Source organism: Ictidomys tridecemlineatus, chromosome 12 (assembly GCF_052094955.1).
Source record: "Ictidomys tridecemlineatus isolate mIctTri1 chromosome 12, mIctTri1.hap1, whole genome shotgun sequence".
NCBI lineage: Eukaryota > Metazoa > Chordata > Mammalia > Rodentia > Sciuridae > Ictidomys > Ictidomys tridecemlineatus.
Window position 1 is genome coordinate 49,915,233 of NC_135488.1, and position 18,476 is coordinate 49,933,708.

General features: G+C 35.8%; 1 protein-coding gene across 1 annotated transcript in view; it reads right to left on the reverse strand.

Moving 5' to 3' along the window:
- Window positions 1-18,476, reverse strand: part of Dnah6 (dynein axonemal heavy chain 6) — a 263,669-nt gene that overhangs the window by 28,853 nt on the left and 216,340 nt on the right. Inside the window, exons 63-65 of the mRNA XM_005335870.5 lie at window positions 14,322-14,457; window positions 13,105-13,271; window positions 6,492-6,682 (exon numbers count right to left, since the gene is read on the reverse strand). Of these exons, the coding sequence (XP_005335927.2) occupies window positions 6,492-6,682; window positions 13,105-13,271; window positions 14,322-14,457 (494 nt within the window). The remainder of the gene's footprint in view (window positions 1-6,491; window positions 6,683-13,104; window positions 13,272-14,321; window positions 14,458-18,476) is intronic.

The following is an 18,476-nucleotide window of genomic DNA, read 5'->3' on the forward strand; positions in this document are numbered from 1 at the left end:
CACCTTTCCTAAATAGCCCCTCATTTTCTGGCCCCATCAGTCAATTTCACTGGGGCAAGGACAAGGACCCGAGTCTAGTTTTCCCAGCGCCATTTGTTGAAGAGGTTATCTTTTCTCTAATGAATGTTTTTGGCACCTTTGTCTAGTATGAGATAACTGTATTGATGTGGGCTTGTCTCTGTGTCTTCTGTTCTGTTCTATTGCTCTTCATGTCTGTTTTGATGCCAGTATTATGCTGTTTTTGTTACTATAGTTCTTTAGTAAATTTAAGGTCCAAGATTGTGTTGCTTCCTGCTTTGCTTTTCTTGCTGAGGATTGCTTTGGCTATTCTGGGTCTCTTATTTTTCCAAATAAATTTCATGCCTGCTTTCTATGAAGAATTTTGAAAATTGAAATTTAATGAAGATTGCATTGAATGGAATAGCACTTTGGGTAGTATGGCCATTTTGACATCCTATCTGACAATATGGGAGATCTTTCCACCTTCTAAGGTCTTCTTAAATTTCTTTTTTTAGTGTTCTGTAATTTTCTTTGTAGAAGTCTTTTGCCTCTTTCGTTAGATTAATTCCCAGGTATTTTATATATTTTTTGAGGCTATTGTGAGTGGGATGGTTTTCCTAATTTCACATTCAGCTAATTCATCATTGGAGTACAGGAATGCAATGATTTATGGTTGTTAGTTTTGTAGCCTGCTACTTGCAGAATTCATTTATGAGTTATAGAAGTTTTCTGGTAAAATTTTTTGGGTCTTCTAAATAAAGGATCATGTCATTACAAAGTTGAACTAGTTTGAGCTTTTCTTTTACTATTTGTATCCATTTAATTTCTTTCTTTTGCCTAATTGCTCTGACAATTACAATGTTTGCCTAATTGCTCTGACAATAACAATGTTGAATTGAAATGGTAAAAGTGGGCATCCCTGTCTTGTTCCAGGTTTTAGGGGGCATGTTTTCACTTTTTTCTTCATTTAGAATGATGCTGGCCTTGGGTTTGTTGTGCATAGCTTTTACAATGTTGAGGTATATTGTTTCTATCCCTATTTTTCTAGTGTTTTAAATATAAATGGATGCTGCATTTTATCAAATGCTTTTTCTGCATCTATCCAAATAATCATGTGATTCTTGTCTTTCCATCGATTGATGTATTGAATTATGTTTTTTGATTTTTGTATGTTTAACCAACCTTGCATACTTGGGAAGAAACTCACTTGGTCATGGCGCACTGTATTTTTAATGTGTTTTTGTATGTGATTTGCTAATTTCATTAAGAATATTTGTATCTATGTTCATTAAGAATATTAGTCTGAAATTTTCTTTTCTTGATGTATCTTTTTCTGTTTTTGTCATCAGGGTAATACTAGCTTCATAGAATGAGTTTGGAAGATTATTCTATTTAATGGAATGATTTGAGGAGGACTGGCATTAGTTCTTTAAAGGTTTGGTAGAACTGGGCTGAGAATCCATCTGTTCCTGAGCTTTTCTTTGTTGGTAGGATTTTGATGTTTCTTCAGGCACTCTGTCTGTCCAGTATTGAGTTTTAATGAAATCCCTCTTTCACCCATCTCACAGTATTCCTGATGCTTGCATCTAGGGTTACTGAGTGAGGAAAAATCTGGTTTCCTCCTAGTCCCATCTTTTTCCTTCAACATTATGTTTTTAAAGATTCATTCATGTTATTGTGTGTTATTATAGTCCATGCATTTTTCATTGCTGCATAATATTCTAGGGGGCTCTTAGACTACAATTTATTAACTATTCATTCTTGAATATTTGAATTATTTGTTTGTTGGTTATTTTTCACAATGCTTCAAAAACATTTTTTATTCTAATTGGTTATATATGACAGAAGAATGCATTACAATTCATATTATATATAGAGAGCACAAATTTTAATTACTCTGGTTGTACACAAAGTAGAGTCACACTATTTGTGTCTCCATACATGTACTTAGGGTAATGATGTTCATCTCATTCCTACCCTCATGTCTTTCCTACCCTCATGCACCCTTCCTTCTCCTCCCTCCCCTTTGCTCTATCTAGAGTTCATCTAGTCCTCCAATGCCACACCCCCATTATGAATAAGCATCCTTACATCAGAGAAAACATTCAGCATTTGTTTTTTTGAGATTGGATAATTTCACTTAGCATTATATTCTCCAACTCCATTCATTTACCTGCAAATACCATGATTTTATTCTCTTTTAATGCTGAATAGTAGTCCGTTGTGTATATTTACCACATTTTCTTTATGCATTCATCAACTCATGGGCATCTAGGTTGTTTCCACAGTTTAGCTATTGTGAAAGGTGCTGCTATAAACATTGATGTGGCTGTGTCCCTGTAGTATACTGTTTTAAAGTCCTTGGGATAGCAGGGTCAAATGATGGTTCCATTCCAAGTTTTCCAAGGAATCTCCATACTGCTTTCCATATTGGATGCACCAATTGCAATCCTACCATCAAAGTATGAGTGTGCCTTTTTCTCCACATCCTCGCCAACACTTACTGTTGTTTGTATTCTTAATAGCTGCCATTCTGACTGGAGTGAGATGAAATCTTAGAGTAGTTTTGATTATTTGCATTTTTATACCTGCTAGAGATATTGAACATTTTTTTCTCATATTTGTTGATTAATTGTATATCATTTTCTGAGAAGTGTCTGTTCAGTTCCTTGGTCCATTTATTGATTAGGTTATTTGATTTTTTGGTGTTAAGATTTCAAAAACATTTTGTATGTACCTTTTGGTCTATGTTGGCACTCCATTTTTTGTGTGAATATTTCTTGAGGTGGAACTGCTGTTTGACAGAGTATGTGTACATATAACTTTTGTGTAATATCAAACTGTTTTCCAAGATGGTGTTGCCATTCCATACCTCCACCAGCAGTAGATGAGAGTTTCTCTTTCTCCACCTCTTGGTTAACGTTTGGTGTAGTGGTGTCTCACTGAGGTTTTAAATTGTTTGCTTTTTTAAATTGACTGTTTGGCTATGTCCTTTATTGTCTTTTATCCCCCTTTTTTTTTGTTAAAATCCTCTCCAGCCTCAAACTTATTTGAGTTTAGTCTTAATTAATAGAAAGTACTTATTTTTTGAGCAAATTTTGGTTTACAGTGAGTGTATAGTTATCATATAGCTCCCTTTCCCTCCCCCAGTTTCTTCTTTTATTAATATCCTGTGTTAGTGTGATACATTTGTTATGATTGATGAGGTAATATCAACATAATATTATATAATGAAAATCTATAGATTAGATTAGGGTTTACCCTTTGGGTGGCACTTCCTGAGTGGCTTTTTTGTATTGAGTTCTTTACGTTGGATATAAACCCTCTGTTATATTTACTACCAGTATTTTTTCCCCACTTTGTCACTTGTCTCTTTAAAACACCCTTAATACTGCCTTTTATGAATAAACATCCTATATGTTAATGTACTTCAGTCTAATTTATCAATTTTTAAAAGTGATCACCTTTTTGTATTTAGAAAAAATGTCACTGCCCAGGATGACACTCTCTTATATATTATTTTCTAGTTATTATTTTTTCTTTTATATATTTGCCTTATATATACATGTCAAAATTATTTTTTTGTGTGTGGCTATTCCAGCAAATTCAGGAATATTTATTGAAAAGATCCTTTTTTATTCCTCACTCTGACTTCTGTCATAAACAGGATCTCAACGTACATGAGTTCATTTCTGAATTATCTATTTTTTTTCCATTCATCTATTAGTCTAGACTTGCACTGGTGCCACAACATCTAAATAACTCATTTTATAATAAGTTTATAGTAAATCTTGACATGTAATAAAAAAGTTCTATCACCTTGTTTTTCTTCTTTAATAGTGTCTTAATTATTTTTTATTAGAAGTGTACAGTTCACTGTCTTCCAGTATACTCACAATGTTGGAAAATCATCACTGCAGTCTGGTTCCAGAATATTTTCACTATCCCAAAAAGAAATCTCATACCTACTGTGCTAGAGTTTTGCAGAAAAACTGAACCAATGTTATATATGTGTACCTATATGTGGTGTGTGTGTGTTTTTCCATGATACACACATAAATTTAATGGGAGTTAGCTCATGTGATTATAGAGACCACGCAGTCCCAAAATCTGCCTTCTGTAAACTGAAGAATGAGGAAAGCCATTGGCATAATTCCTATCGAGTGAAAGTTCTGAGAATCAGAACATACCAGCTCAAACAGAATATTTCTTCAGGTTTTTTTTTTCTGAATCTCCTTCCCTCTTCTCTCCTGGTACTTTCATTATGTGTGTGTTGGTGGGGTTGGTGGTATCTCTCAGGTCTCTTGGGCTCTGTTCATTTTTCTTCATTCTTTTTTTCCTTTCTGCTCCTCAGAAGCTGAGGAATCTAAATTGACCTATTTTTCTCTCTACTGATTCTTTCTTCTGCCTCCTCCCATATGCATCCTTTTATTGACTTTTAAATTTCAATTATTATAATTTTAATCTCCAGAATTTCTACTTTGTTCCTTTTTATAAATTCTATCTCTTTACTGATATTCTCTATTTTGCTGAGACATCATTCTCATGTTTTCTTTTAGTTCTTTGTTGATGTTTTATTTAGCTATGAGTATATTTAAAATAATTGATTTAAAGTTTTTGTCTATAAAATATTGCATATTCTTTGTTATTTGTAAAAGTGTCAAGAAGTAGAGAATAGAATAGTGGTTATTACTGCCTGAGAAGGATGTGAAAGGGAGGGTTGGAGAGAGGATGGTTCATGAGTACAGGGGTGCTGCTGTGTAGGAGGAATAACCTCCAGTGTTCTACAATATATTGGGATAACTATGGTTGACAACAATTAATTATTTCAAATGACTGGTTAAAGAGAATTTTGAATGATTCCAACACAAAGAAATAATAAATGTCTGAGGTGACAGATATGCCATTTACCCTTATTTGATCATTATACATTGTATAATATACTGAAACATCAATATAAATTATAATTATTCTACATCATTTAAAATGGAAGTATATAAAATACATTTTTTTATCTAGTAGGTTTAATGCCTACCATTTACCAGGTTCAGTTTCTGTTAAGATTTTTTTCCCTGTAAATGGACCATACTTCTTGTTTGCTTGAATATCCTACAATGCTTTTTGAAAGGTGGACATTTTGAATATTATAAAGTGGCAACTATAAAAATCAGATTGTTCCCTCTCCAGTGTTTGTTGCTGCTACTCATGGTTTGTTTACTGACTTTTGTAAATCACTTTTATAAAAACTGTATTATTTGTTGCATGTTGATACTGACATGTAGACATGACATCTCTATTTAGTTGGCTTAGTAATCAGCTAGTAATTCAATAGTGATTTCATTAAATGCCTAGAATGACAACAATAAGAAGTCTCCAAGATTTGTATGTGGGCTCTGTGTGTGTTTTGGGTCATGTTTTCAACATTCATCTGGGCTGAGTACAAAGGAACTTATTCTAACTATTGAGTTGAGGCACTGGTCTTTTCTGGCCACTAGACTCAAATGACACCTTGGTTATTGTGTCTCAAGTCAGCTGACTTTTGGGCTGGAACTTGTATCAACAGCTCTCCTGGATCTCAAGCTTTTGGACTCAGACTGGAACTACACATTATGAACTCTTCTGAATCTCCAGCTTTTGGGACTTCTTAGTCAATTCCTTATTAAAAAATACATATGTGTGCATACATACATATATATATATGCATGATATATTCACATATATTTTAAATATATATTGACTATACTAAAATATATTAAATATATTATTTATATATTATTACATATATACATTTAAACATGTGTGTACATACACATGTATATGTACACATATATATGCCCACATATATACACACACATATATACTATATATTATATTTGTATATATAAGATATTTTGAGAGACCACATTCACATATATATAAATATATACACATATAATAATATATGTGTTTATATGTGTGTATGTGTGTGTACATATATACACATATACATATATTTCTATGCAGACCATAAGCTCCAAATGAAGAGATTGGATCTTTCATCCTTCTGTAATTTTTAGTCCTGGGACCAGGCTGCATCAGAACTGGAAGCTATCATGAGAAAGACCCAGCTACTTAGGAGGTGGAAACAAGAGGATTACAAGTTTAAAGCCTGTCTGGGCAACTTGGTGAGATCCTGTTTCAAAACAGTGGTAATGCACCCCCTGGGTTTAATCCCCATTAATGCAAAAAAAAATATGTTAAATACTAAAAACGTTTCAATCACTGTTCAATTTCATTATTATACTTTAAGACTTAAAACAATCATTATGCTCAAATGAATTTTATACCTGCTTTTATAATTTTTATTTCATTTTAATAATATACATAGAGAAATATTAACACATCTTAATTTTTTTTTAGTGAAATATTGGAATGGTAGTGTGCATGCTCCACAGTAGGTAAGAACAAAGACAAATTAACAAAGAGGTAAAAACTGCACAATGTGACCTTACCGTTCTGAATACCCGCTATCCCGGGCGAACCTCTGAAATGCACCCATGGGATCTGAGCCTGTGCTTAAGATGAACACCAGGGGGGTGTTATATGACATGTCTTGGTATAGGGTAGGCAGGTCCACAGGTGGTGGCTCTATAAACTGTTTTCCAAGATTTTCTATCACAAATTCTGTAAGAGCAAAAACCACCTGAAATTTGAAAAGAAAAAAAAAATCTAAAAAATAGTATATTGGATGAGGTGCCTTCACAGTTTTATCCTAAATTTCCACTTTGACTTCTGGTGGTGGTGGCTCTATACTTCAGCACTTAATCTTTTGTGATTGGTAGACTTCTTTTTATGGACATAATCTGTGGATTTGTATACCAATATCTGTTGACATAGTTCTCATGACTTCACAAGCAAGAAGAACTGTTGGATAAGAGGGAAGTTCCTCATCATTCTATTTATGGTAGTCCCTATTTATCTACCAGGGATATATTCTAAAACCTCCAGTGGATGTCTAAAACATGAATATTACTCAACCTTATGTATACTATGCTTTTTCCTATATATACATACTTATAATAACACATACTTACAATAATTTCTAAATTAGCATATTAATAGATTAATAATAGCTAATAATAAAACAGTATAACAATATGCTATAATACAGGTTATGTGAGTGTGGTCTCTCTCAAAATAGCTCATTTGTGTTCATCCTTCTTCTTGTGATGATATGAACTAATACAAAGTCTACCTGAAGAGATGAAGTGAAGGAGTATCCCAACCTGGTCTAGAGCTATGGCCTAGGATCATATTTCCCTTGTATGGTCACCTGGGAAAAGGTGTTCAGGTGCTTACCCATATAAATTAGGATGTGTTATGGCACATCCTCACCTAGCATGTGAGATACAACCTCACATGGATTAGGCGAAGGCTTTTCAGATGTGACACAATAGCCCAGTCAATAAAAGTAGAAAATAAATAACCTGGACACCAAAATTAGAAAATGTTTGAGCTTCACAGGATACTATAAAGAAAGGAAAAAGACAACACACAGAATGGGGAAACATTTTTGCAAATCATACCTAAAATTTATAAAGAACTCTTGTAACTCAACAATAAAAAGCAAATGATATAACTAAAATGGTAAAGGATCTAAACAGACATTTCTACAAATAGCTAATAAGCATAAGAAAAGATGGTCACCATCAGCAGTCATTAGGAGCATGCAAAGCAAAGCTACAAGATATCACCTCATACTCCCTAGGATGGCAATTCAGTAGTCCCCCCTTATCTGTGGAAGATATGTTCCAAGACATCCCTCAGTATGCCTGAAACTGTCAGTGTTATAGAGTCAATATGTATGATACCTGAAATGGTTACTAAGTGATAGCCATTAATGGGTGGGTAGTGTATACAGCATGGATAAACTAGACCAAGGTATGATTCACATCCCAAGAAGGGTGTAATGCTAATGTGAGATTTCATCATGATACCCCAAACCATGTGCAACCTAAAATTTGTGATTTTTCATTTCTGGAATTTTCCATTTAATGTCTTTAGACTATAGTTGACTTTGGGTAACTGGAACCCCAGAAAATTAAAACTGTGGATATAGAAATATTACTATAATAAAGAGACAGGTAATAACAAATGTTGTCAAGTATCCAGAAAAATTGGAACCCTCATACATAGTTGTGGGAAGGTAAAATGGTGTAGCCTCTTTACAGCTCCTCAGTTAAACAGAATTACATATGATTTAGCCACTTCACTTTTGAGGTATATATCCAGGAGAAATTAAAACACATTTCACACAAAAACTTGTACAAAATGTTTAAATGTTTATACCCATTATGGTAATAATGGGTATAAAGGGTATAATTGGGAGGAAGTATGGCTCATATAGTCACAAGGTAGAAACAGCACAAATGTGCATCATTTGTTGAAGGGGAGAACAAAATGTGGCATATCCATGTTATCATATATTACTCTCAATAAAAAAGGATGTAATACTGACACTTGGTACAATATGGACAAATGCTGAAAACATTAGGCTAAATGAAATAATAAATTTAAAAAGCCAGAGTATGCATTTCTGTACAGATAGAAAGTAGAAGTGGTTGCTTGGGGCTGGTGCCGATGGCATTGGTCAATAATGACAATGGATAGTTCAGGGTAATGAAAATGATCTAAATTGATTTATCAATGATGCACAACTCTGTGAGGATACTAAAAGTCGTTAAAGTGAACATCTTAAATGGGTAAATTTTATGTTACATGAATTATACTTCAATAAAGCTGTTGGAAAAAAAAAACTCTTGAGGTCTTTCTACACATGATCAGAGAATATATCTATAACAGCTTAACTGACATTTTTAAAAATTTCAAGTAACTCTTGATTAGCCTCTAAAATGCAGATATTTGTTTTGTTTTGTTTTGTTTAGCAAGCAGAGTACCATGCATTGATGAGAATGTGGTGGGGAATTTTTCTTTCATGAGGTATTTTGCTTAAATAAATAATCAGTACATAGTAGAATTCACAGCAAGGATTTAAAGGTGTATTCCTCCAATTGGTATCTCCCAAGTTGGGAAAACCTTGCAATTGTTTCTCTGAGAAGAATTCATCCTTGGCAATCCTGGTGACACTATATTTTTTTGTAAGAGGAAACTGGATCTCAAATTTCCACCTTCCTTAGGTGAAGGAAGACTGGATTAAAACATTAGTTCTGTGGAGGAGAGAGTTTCTGGTGAATCTAAACTTGGAAACTAATAATGCTGTAGGTGATGACATATATCCTGATGTTCTTCACCCCTCTAATTACTTCAAGAATAATTGTTTCTTCCTATATATATTTAATTACATCAAAATAGTGGTTTTAAAAACATGGCTGAGGTTGGTGGCTCACCTAGCACATGCAAGGCCCTGGGTTCAATCCTCAGCACCATGTAAAAATAAATAAATAAAATATAGGTAATGTGTGCAACTACAACTAAAAAGTAAATAAATAAATAAATAAAATATGGCTGTGGGCTTATCAGCAGCAGTACCTGGAAACTGGTCAGAAATGCAGTTCTTAGGCCTCATTCCAGACATAGAAACTCTGTGAGGGCAGTTCCCAGCAATCTGCGTTTAATAAATCTCCAAGGTGACTGAAGCATATTAAAATTTGAGAACACCGGTGTAGAAGATTTTTCTTATTTTTATTCTGTGGTAATAAACTATTCAATGTCATTCTGAATTAAATGATAATTTCTTTTTTCTCATGCCAGTTCAAATGTGTAAAAATTTTCCTGGTAGGTGTCAATAATATTTATACTAAATAAAGAGTTGTTGATGGGGCTGGGATTGTGACTCAGGTGTAGAGCACATGCAGGGCCTTGGGTTCGATCCTCAGTAACACATAAAAATAAATGAATGGAAAAAGGTATTGTGTCCAACTATAACTAAAAAATAAATATTTTTTAAAAAAGAATTGTTGAGATGATAGTCATTCTATTTTCTGATGCAGTTCTAATAAGTCTACCACCAGTTTACTAAGAGATTTTTTACAAAATGGAATTTCATCTCTGTGTTTAGAATGTTTATTCTACTTCTGTATTATATGTGTGTGTGTGTGTGTGTGGGGAGTGCACATGCACGTGCAAGACTATAGTAGTTTATAATGTTTATTCTACTTCTGATTATGTGTGTGTGTCGGGGGGGTGCACATGCACGTGCAAGACTGTAGTAGTTTATAATGTTTATTCTACTTCTGATTATGTGTGTGTGTGTGTGTGGGGGTGCACATGCACGTGCAAGACTGTAGTATTCCATGGAAGCCACCTGTATTCTCTATCTCTCAAAGAAGCAGTTAACTCCATTAGGTAGGATCATTTGACCTGCTTGGGAACAGCTCTGGGAAAACAGGCTGAGTACATTGAAATCCCTCATCACTGAGATCTTATCTTTGTTTTAAGTTTCTGCTTCTGGATAGGAATCTAGATCTTCAGTTTTGAAACTAAATTTGATTATTTACTCTCAAACTGCAATTTCTTTAGCAAGTTGTTCTAAATATAATTGGGAAGAAGTAAGGCTGGTATGACATTGCCATACTTGAATTGTCTTTTCATTGTGATCCCATCAATTGTCTTGACTCATTTAGTTCCTGGCTTCTCTGGAACAAGTGTCTAACTCTATTTTCTGAAACCTAATCTGTTTCCTTGACTCCTCCATGTTAATTTTGAAGCCAATTTTGTTTGGTAAAATAACCCATAAGATTTTAGGTTGAGTGCTTTGGTTTAAGAGTTTTCAATTAACCTTTTGTGAATTGGTATAACTGTCTAACATTTATAACTTTGATCATATTTGGAGAGCTGTCCTATGACATGTTGCAAGAGAACCCAGCTGTAGAAGGATATGACTAGGAATTAAACACATTTTATTATGGAAATTTTTAAGAGTGAATAAAATGAAAGAATAATAAAACTTATACTTTACCTCGATTCAACATTTGTTAAGGTATGCCCAATCATGATTTCATTGATATATCCACCCATTCCTTAAGCCCTCAGGATTATTTTAAAGCAAATGTCATGCATGATATCACTTTATCCTTAAGTAATTCAATATTTATGTAAGATAAAGACTTTAAAAACCATAACCACAGTACTATAATCACATCTAAAAATTAACAGTTCCTTAATATCACCAAATATATAGGCAGTATTCACATTTCTCTGATATAAATTGTATGGGTATATATGCTTAAATAACTGTATGTTTAATCAAATCTAAATAAAACTTATACATAGAGATTAGGTGATTTGTCTCCTAAATATTTTGTGACCTAAAATCTTCATCCTTTATCTTTTTTTCTCTTAATAAGCAAACATTAAACAAAATAGGTGGCTAAAGAAATGAGTGCAAAATTTCTCATAGTCCAGAATTTTTTAGTTCTCATGGTTTTATCTCTAAAGCTTCCTTTTCTTTGGGACTCATGCCATCTAGTAATCATCACCATGCAGTCTGGTAGCTACTGTTTCATTTTCAATGAAGGTGTTTCACTTGGTTCGTTGTATGACTGTTCATTGAACAAAATGTAAATGATTTACCACTGTGTCCCAGGCATTCTCCTGACAGCATCAGAGTCCATGGGAAGGTTCAGAGTCTATGTGGACATTCACTATACCAATCTCAGTTCCTTGACCTCTAACTCCAGGGCATATCATCTATCTCATGAACAGTCACCCACACTCACAGCCAACCTCAGGACATTTTCTTTACTTAGAACTGTTCCACATTAGAAATTTTAAGCTCAACTTTCATCACAATCACTTCTACCAGACTTTCTACACCTCTAGTCCAACTTTATCTGCTTCCAAAGAAATTTCCTTTTCTGTTTATAAGTGCTTTCTTATCTCTTGCTTTTCCCAGAACTTCTCTTACAACCACTTTCAATGGACTTGTATCTTCTACACTTTTATTGCAATCATATGTATCCCAGGTCAACCCCATAACCTATTTTCTATGTTCCTGTGAAGACAAAAGTTCTTCAAAGCTGTATTAATATTTGCCAACTATACTTTGGCCTTTTCCAGTTAATTCCAGTTAATTCTCTCTCTCTCTCTCTCTCTCCCTTCTCCTGCTCTTATCTGTCTCCCCAAAGAATCAGCTTCCATTTTCTTCCAGTGCCTCCCAAATTCACTATTTGGATTCTTAGCAGGTAAATAAATATAATTTATTTAGAATAATAAAATTAGAGATTATGTATGCACAGATATAAAACCTGGAACTATCTGCAATACTTCATTCATTTTGTTGATAACTTTTGTGTACTGAAATTCCATACCTAATTGACTCCTGTAGCACTTCTTTCTCCTGTTGTTTTTTCTGCTCATGTGACTCATTCTTTCTCAAAGCCCTTCATCCCTCCTCTGTGCCTCTTGAAAGTTGGTTCTCATCAGAGTTTCACTCTTTGTATACTTGAGCCTTTATTCTACTGTGTATTATTCCTCTACAGTCCCAACAACCTCAGTAGTTTTACTTTTCAACTCAATGCTGATGATTCTTATTAAATGTTGCAAAGAAGATGTCCCTGATAGCTGACAAGCACTGTAGACTCAATGACATCTTTCTATACATATTTTTTTTATGTTTGCTTAGTTCTTGGTACCACTATCTATACTGGCACCAAAACGAAAAATGTGAGCCACACCAGTCACCTCATCACATCCCCTTCCATCTCTTTAATCTACTACTTGTGTCTTATTTCAGGTTGCCACAGTTTCTTACATAGACTACTTCAATAGTTTTCAAATATGTCTGGTGACTTGTTTTATACCCTTCAAATGCTTCCTCCCCATTGTTGCTAAAGCCTCCAACAGACTCCTGTACCATTTATGCAGATGGCATAAGTTCCCTAACAGCGAACAATAGGTAAGTGATAATGAAGTTCCTGGATGGCTCTCTAGCCTTCTCTTTCATTATCTTCTGTATAAAATAACATGTTCTAGTAATAATACAGAGCCTCTATTTTTTAGAGGCCTGGCCATTGTTAGTCTCAAACAAACTTATGGATCATAACTGACTGGTGAGTTTTAGTAGAAACAATTATAACAGTTCTTATTTAATAAAAAAAACCCTACCTTTTCTTCTTTGCAACATTTAATAAGAATTAGTTTGTGGAAAGAACTCAATTCTGAGATCCAATATTCCAGGAGTATGGCCTCCTTTTCTCTCATGGATTGGTCTTCTTTTTGAAATTCAAAATAGTCTTCCAACTGGCTTGAGTTAATATAAGTCTTAAAAGATCCTGGAAACACAATTTTAAAAGCTTTAATTTGAATGTTTTGACTTTAAAATTAAATAAATGTATATTTGGTAATTTTAAAAGATCATATTAGAAGCATAAGTAATTATCATAAAATTACAAATAAAATTTCAAATTAGTAAGGGGGCCTAAATAAATAAGAGTATGGATGATCCACTTAAAGTCAAGAAAGAAGTAAAAAAAAAAAAACCCTGCCTCCACTCTCCAAAAATCTCCACAAGATAACAGAAATATCCCACTTTGTCATATACTTGACAGATCAAGCATGAAAAAATCAGAAAAAGACATCATAATTAATAAGTTTGAGTTAAATGTTATATATAGAAATTTGTATCCAAGAAATGATGCACATGGAATAGTTATAGAAATGAAAATGTACCATCTGAACATGTACCAGCAAAAAAGTCTAAGTAATTACAAAGAATCAATTTCATGAAAACCATGAATATAATTTCCATAATATAACTGGATTATAAACAATAAAAATATGATCCCCCAATACTAAGTGGTTTTGAAATAAAAAGTATACTTTTAGAATTGAAAAGCTACATATTGAGACTTGTTGGGAAAACAACATAGAAGGTTTTAATTCAGAGCAGTTGTTTTCTCTGGGGAAAAGGCAGTATGAGGGGATTTGGCGTTGTTGGTACCGTTCTATTTTTTGATTTGGGTCATGGCTCATGAGTATATGGTTTGTGATAGTTGTATGATTTTGGTTTTTATATTCTTTCTGTATGTATGTTATCGTTAAATAAAAAATTTTAAAAAATCTATGGGATGCAGCCAAAGCAATATTTACAGGTAAATCTATATTCTTAAAAGGGGTATAATAGTAAACATAAAATATTGAAAATTGATAGGCCAAACATTCAACTCAAGAAATTGTGAAAACAGTTAATTCAGTTTCTTAAAGGTGAATAATTTCCTAGTAGAAAACATTCACATTTCAGAAGAGGGTTAAAGGAGATATTAAAGCTAGGATTCAAGAATCTGTTTACAAATGCTATACAGCAGACGTTTTTGTCATATTACCTAAGCATATGGAAATAGGTCGTAAAAATATATATCGTGTAATTCCTTGAAAAACTGGAAATGACTCTTCTAAGTCACAGCATGCAAACCACATGGCAGTAGATAACCAGGGAACTTCAGGCTTAGGAGGGCGATCCTACCAGAGGACAGGAAAAAAAATAATAATAATTCACAAAGACAATAAATAAAATAAAATGCTCTTTTACCTTGTTTAAGTGAAAATTCAAGCTACAATAGTAGGTTAAAAATAACCATTTCTCTGGGACAACTAATAAGATATAGTAGACCTCTGTGTAGAAGTGCAGCTGACAAAAACTTTTCAGGTTGACATTTGCAGAGTACAAAGTTGATCTGGTGAAGGGTTAAAATTAAATCTGTTAAGCCTATTTCTGGGCTCTTCTCCAACATCTTACACCAGTCTTCCTCTACTTCACAAACATTCTTATGGTTAATGATTTTTTTCTATAGAACTAGAGTCCAAAGCAGATTCTGAATAATCTTACCTAGAAGGTGAGGAAAGCTGAGTAGTGAGTAATATCGTACCAAAACAAATAACTATGTGGAGGCGGCCAGCACCTCACTCAGGGGTCCTTCTTCCTGCCCATGGAGGGTATAAGCCACAGGAGAAGATGAGTCAGAAATAATTAGTGAAGAACAAAAGACACAGAGTCATAAAACATATTTTTAAAGGAAGCTTGTAGCATCTGATAGACCTAGCCAACACAGAAGCAGGAGCTGAACAATTAGAAAATGGCTCCTGTGAAGCCAATATGGAAAGCAGAATGGAGATTCCTTGGAAATCTGGGAATGGAACCACCATTTGACCCAGCTTTCCCTCTCCTCGGTCTATATCTAAAGAACTTAAAAAGAGCATACTACAGGGACACAGCCACATCAATGTTTATAGCAGCCCAATTCACAATAGCTAAACTGTGGAGCCAACCTAGATGCCCTCCAATAGATGAATGGATAAAAAATATGGGGCAAATCCAACATGGCAGCCGGCGAGGAAGCAGTGATTCCAATGTCTCCACTTTAACTGGATCAGAAAGACCCATTGGAATAGCTCCAGCCTACCTACGGAGGAACTTCTAGCAAAATTCCCTTAAGAAGAGAGCTGCCGTGAACTGGTAGGTTTATTGGAAGTGACAGTTTGTCCCAGAGAAGTGGATCTTGGCCGGCCATGCGGGCACAGAGGTCTAGACCAGCAGCCATCAGCCGCTCCTGCAAGCGGCTCTCCCGGGAGACCCAGCTCTCGCTCTGCGAGCAGCCGTCCCACCCGCCTGGCTCTTAACCACGCGGCCGCAGCTACCTGGCTCTACAGGTAGCCCCACAGCGGGTGCAGAAGTCCAGTCCTGTAGTCAGCAGCCGCTTTTGCAAGCGGCCGGCACCCGGAGCGGTGCGGCCCGCCCTGCCCGAACCAGCAGAAGGCCCCGCCAACCAGGCTCTCACGGGAGGCCCGTGAGCGGCCGCTACACTCACCCTGCGAGCGGCTGCCACACCCGCCCGGCTATTAACCAAGCAGCCGCAATTGCCTGGCTCTACAGGTCGCCCCCCCCTCCCCCCCCCCCCGTCGGGCGCAGAGGTCCAATCCCGCGGCCACCAGCAGCTTCTGCAAGTGGTGGTGGCCCGGAGCGGAGTGGCTGCCCAAAACGGCAGACGCCCCCGCCATCCCGGCTCTCCCGGGAGGCCCTGCTTTTGCTCTGCGAACAGCCACACCACCCGCCCGGATCTTAGCCATGCAGCCGCAGTTGCCCCGCTCTTTAGGCGGCCCCCGGCGGCCCGACTCAGCTAGAAGGGTCCCCGCATGGCCCAGCACATGACCATGCCCTCCGGGCTCTGCTAACAGCCCCGCCCACCTGGCGAACAACCGGGAAACTTCAAAATCTCACCGTGGGCGTGACCATAAGGACCAAAGGACTCTCGACCCCCAACTCCCCCTACTGCCAGAGTCAGGCAGACCTGAGACCCACCAGCGGAACAGGCCTAAAGAGGAGCAGGCCTAGTGGCCCACCAGCGCAGTAGACAGATCACCCCAATTAGAGGAGGAGCACAGCCACTACCTGCCTTGCAAGGGAGATTTTTTCAACTATACAAGAGCAATATAAATAATTAGGGGGAAAATTTAAAAAACACAACAGTTTCACCAAGCAGAAAGAAACTTGAGCAGTATGAAAAGACAAGGAAAGAAAGGACCACAAGTAATGCAGGTCAACTCAACTTTAGAAGAGGTAAGAGCTGCAACAGATGGAATGTCAGATAAAGAGTTCAGGATATACATGCTTCAGATGATCTGGAGTCTCAAGGAAGACATGAGACAGCAAAATCAGACAATGAAAGATCACATTGACAAGGAACTACATAAACAAATCCAGGAAGTAAAAGATCAATTTCACAGAGAGATAGAGGTAATAAAAAACAAACAAACAGAAATCCTAGAAATGCAGGAAGCAATAAACCAACTTAAAAACTCAATTGAGAATACTACCAGCAGAGTAGGTCACTTAGAAGATAGAACATCAGACAATGAAGACAAAGTATTTCAACTTGAAAAGAACATAGACAGCTCAGCAAGTCTGCTAAGAAACCATGAGCAGAACATCCAAGAATTATGGGATAATATTAAAAGACCAAACTTAAGAGTCATTGGGATACAGGAAGGCACAGAGCTCCAAACCAAAGGAATAAACAATCTATTCAGTGAAATAATACGAGAAAACTTCCCAGACTTGAAGAATCAGAGCTGAAATTAATGAAATCGAAACAAAAGAAACAATTGAAAAAATTGACAAAACTAAAAGTTGGCTCTTTGAAAAAATAAATAAAATCGACAGACCCTTAGCCATGCTAACAAAGAGAAGAAGAGAGAGAACTCAAATTACTAGCATACGGGATGAAAAAGGCAACATCACAACAGACACTCCAGAAATACAGAAGATAATCAGAAATTATTTTGAATCCTTATACTCCAATAAAATAGAAGATAGTGAAGGCATAGATAAATTTCTTAAGTCTTATAATCTGCCCAGATTGAGTCAGGAGGATATAGACAACCTAAACAGACCAATAACAATAGAGGAAATAGAAGAAACCATCAAAAGACTACCAACTAAGAAAAGCCCAGGACCGGATGGGTATACAGCAGAGTTTTACAAAACCTTTAAAGAGGAACTAACACCAATACTTTTCAAGCTATTTCAGGAAATAGAAAAAGAGGGAGAACTTCCAAATACATTCTACGAGGCCAACATCACCCTGATGCCCAAACCAGACAAAGACACTTCAAAGAAAGAAAACTACAGACCAATATCTCTAATGAACCTAGATGCAAAAATCCTCAATAAAATTCTGGCGAATCGGATTCAAAAACATATCAAAAAAATTATACACCATGATCAAGTAGGATTCATCCCTGGGATGCAAGGCTGGTTCAATATACGGAAATCAATAAATGTGATTCACCACATCAATAGACTTAAAAATAAGAACCATATGATCATCTCGATAGATGCAGAAAAAGCATTTGACAAAGTACAGCATACCTTTATGTTTAAAACTCTAGAAAAATTAGGGATAACAGGATCATACCTCAACATTGTAAAAGCAATCTATGATAAGCCACAGGCCAGCATCATTCTGAATGGAGAAAAATTGAAGGCATTCCCTCTAAGATCTGGTACAAGACAGGGATGCCCTCTCTCACCACTTCTGTTCAACATAGTCCTCAAAACACTGGCCAGAGCAATTAGACAGACGAAAGAAATTAAAGGCATAAAAATAGGAAAAGAAGAACTTAAATTATCACTATTTACAGATGACATGATTCTTTACCTATCAGACCCAAAAGGGTCTACAAAGAAACTATTAGAGCTAATAAATGAATTCAGCAAAGTGGCAGGATATAAGATCAACACGCATAAATCAAATGCATTCCTGTATATCAGCGACAAATCCTCTGAAACGGAAATGAGGACAACTACTCCATTCACAATATCCCCCCAAAAAATAAAATACTTGGGATTCAACCTAACAAATGAGGTGAAAGACTTATACAATGAAAACTACAGAACCCTAAAGAAAGATATAGAAGAAGACCTTAGAAGATGGAAAAATATACCCTGTTCATGGATAGGCCGAACTAACATCATCAAAATG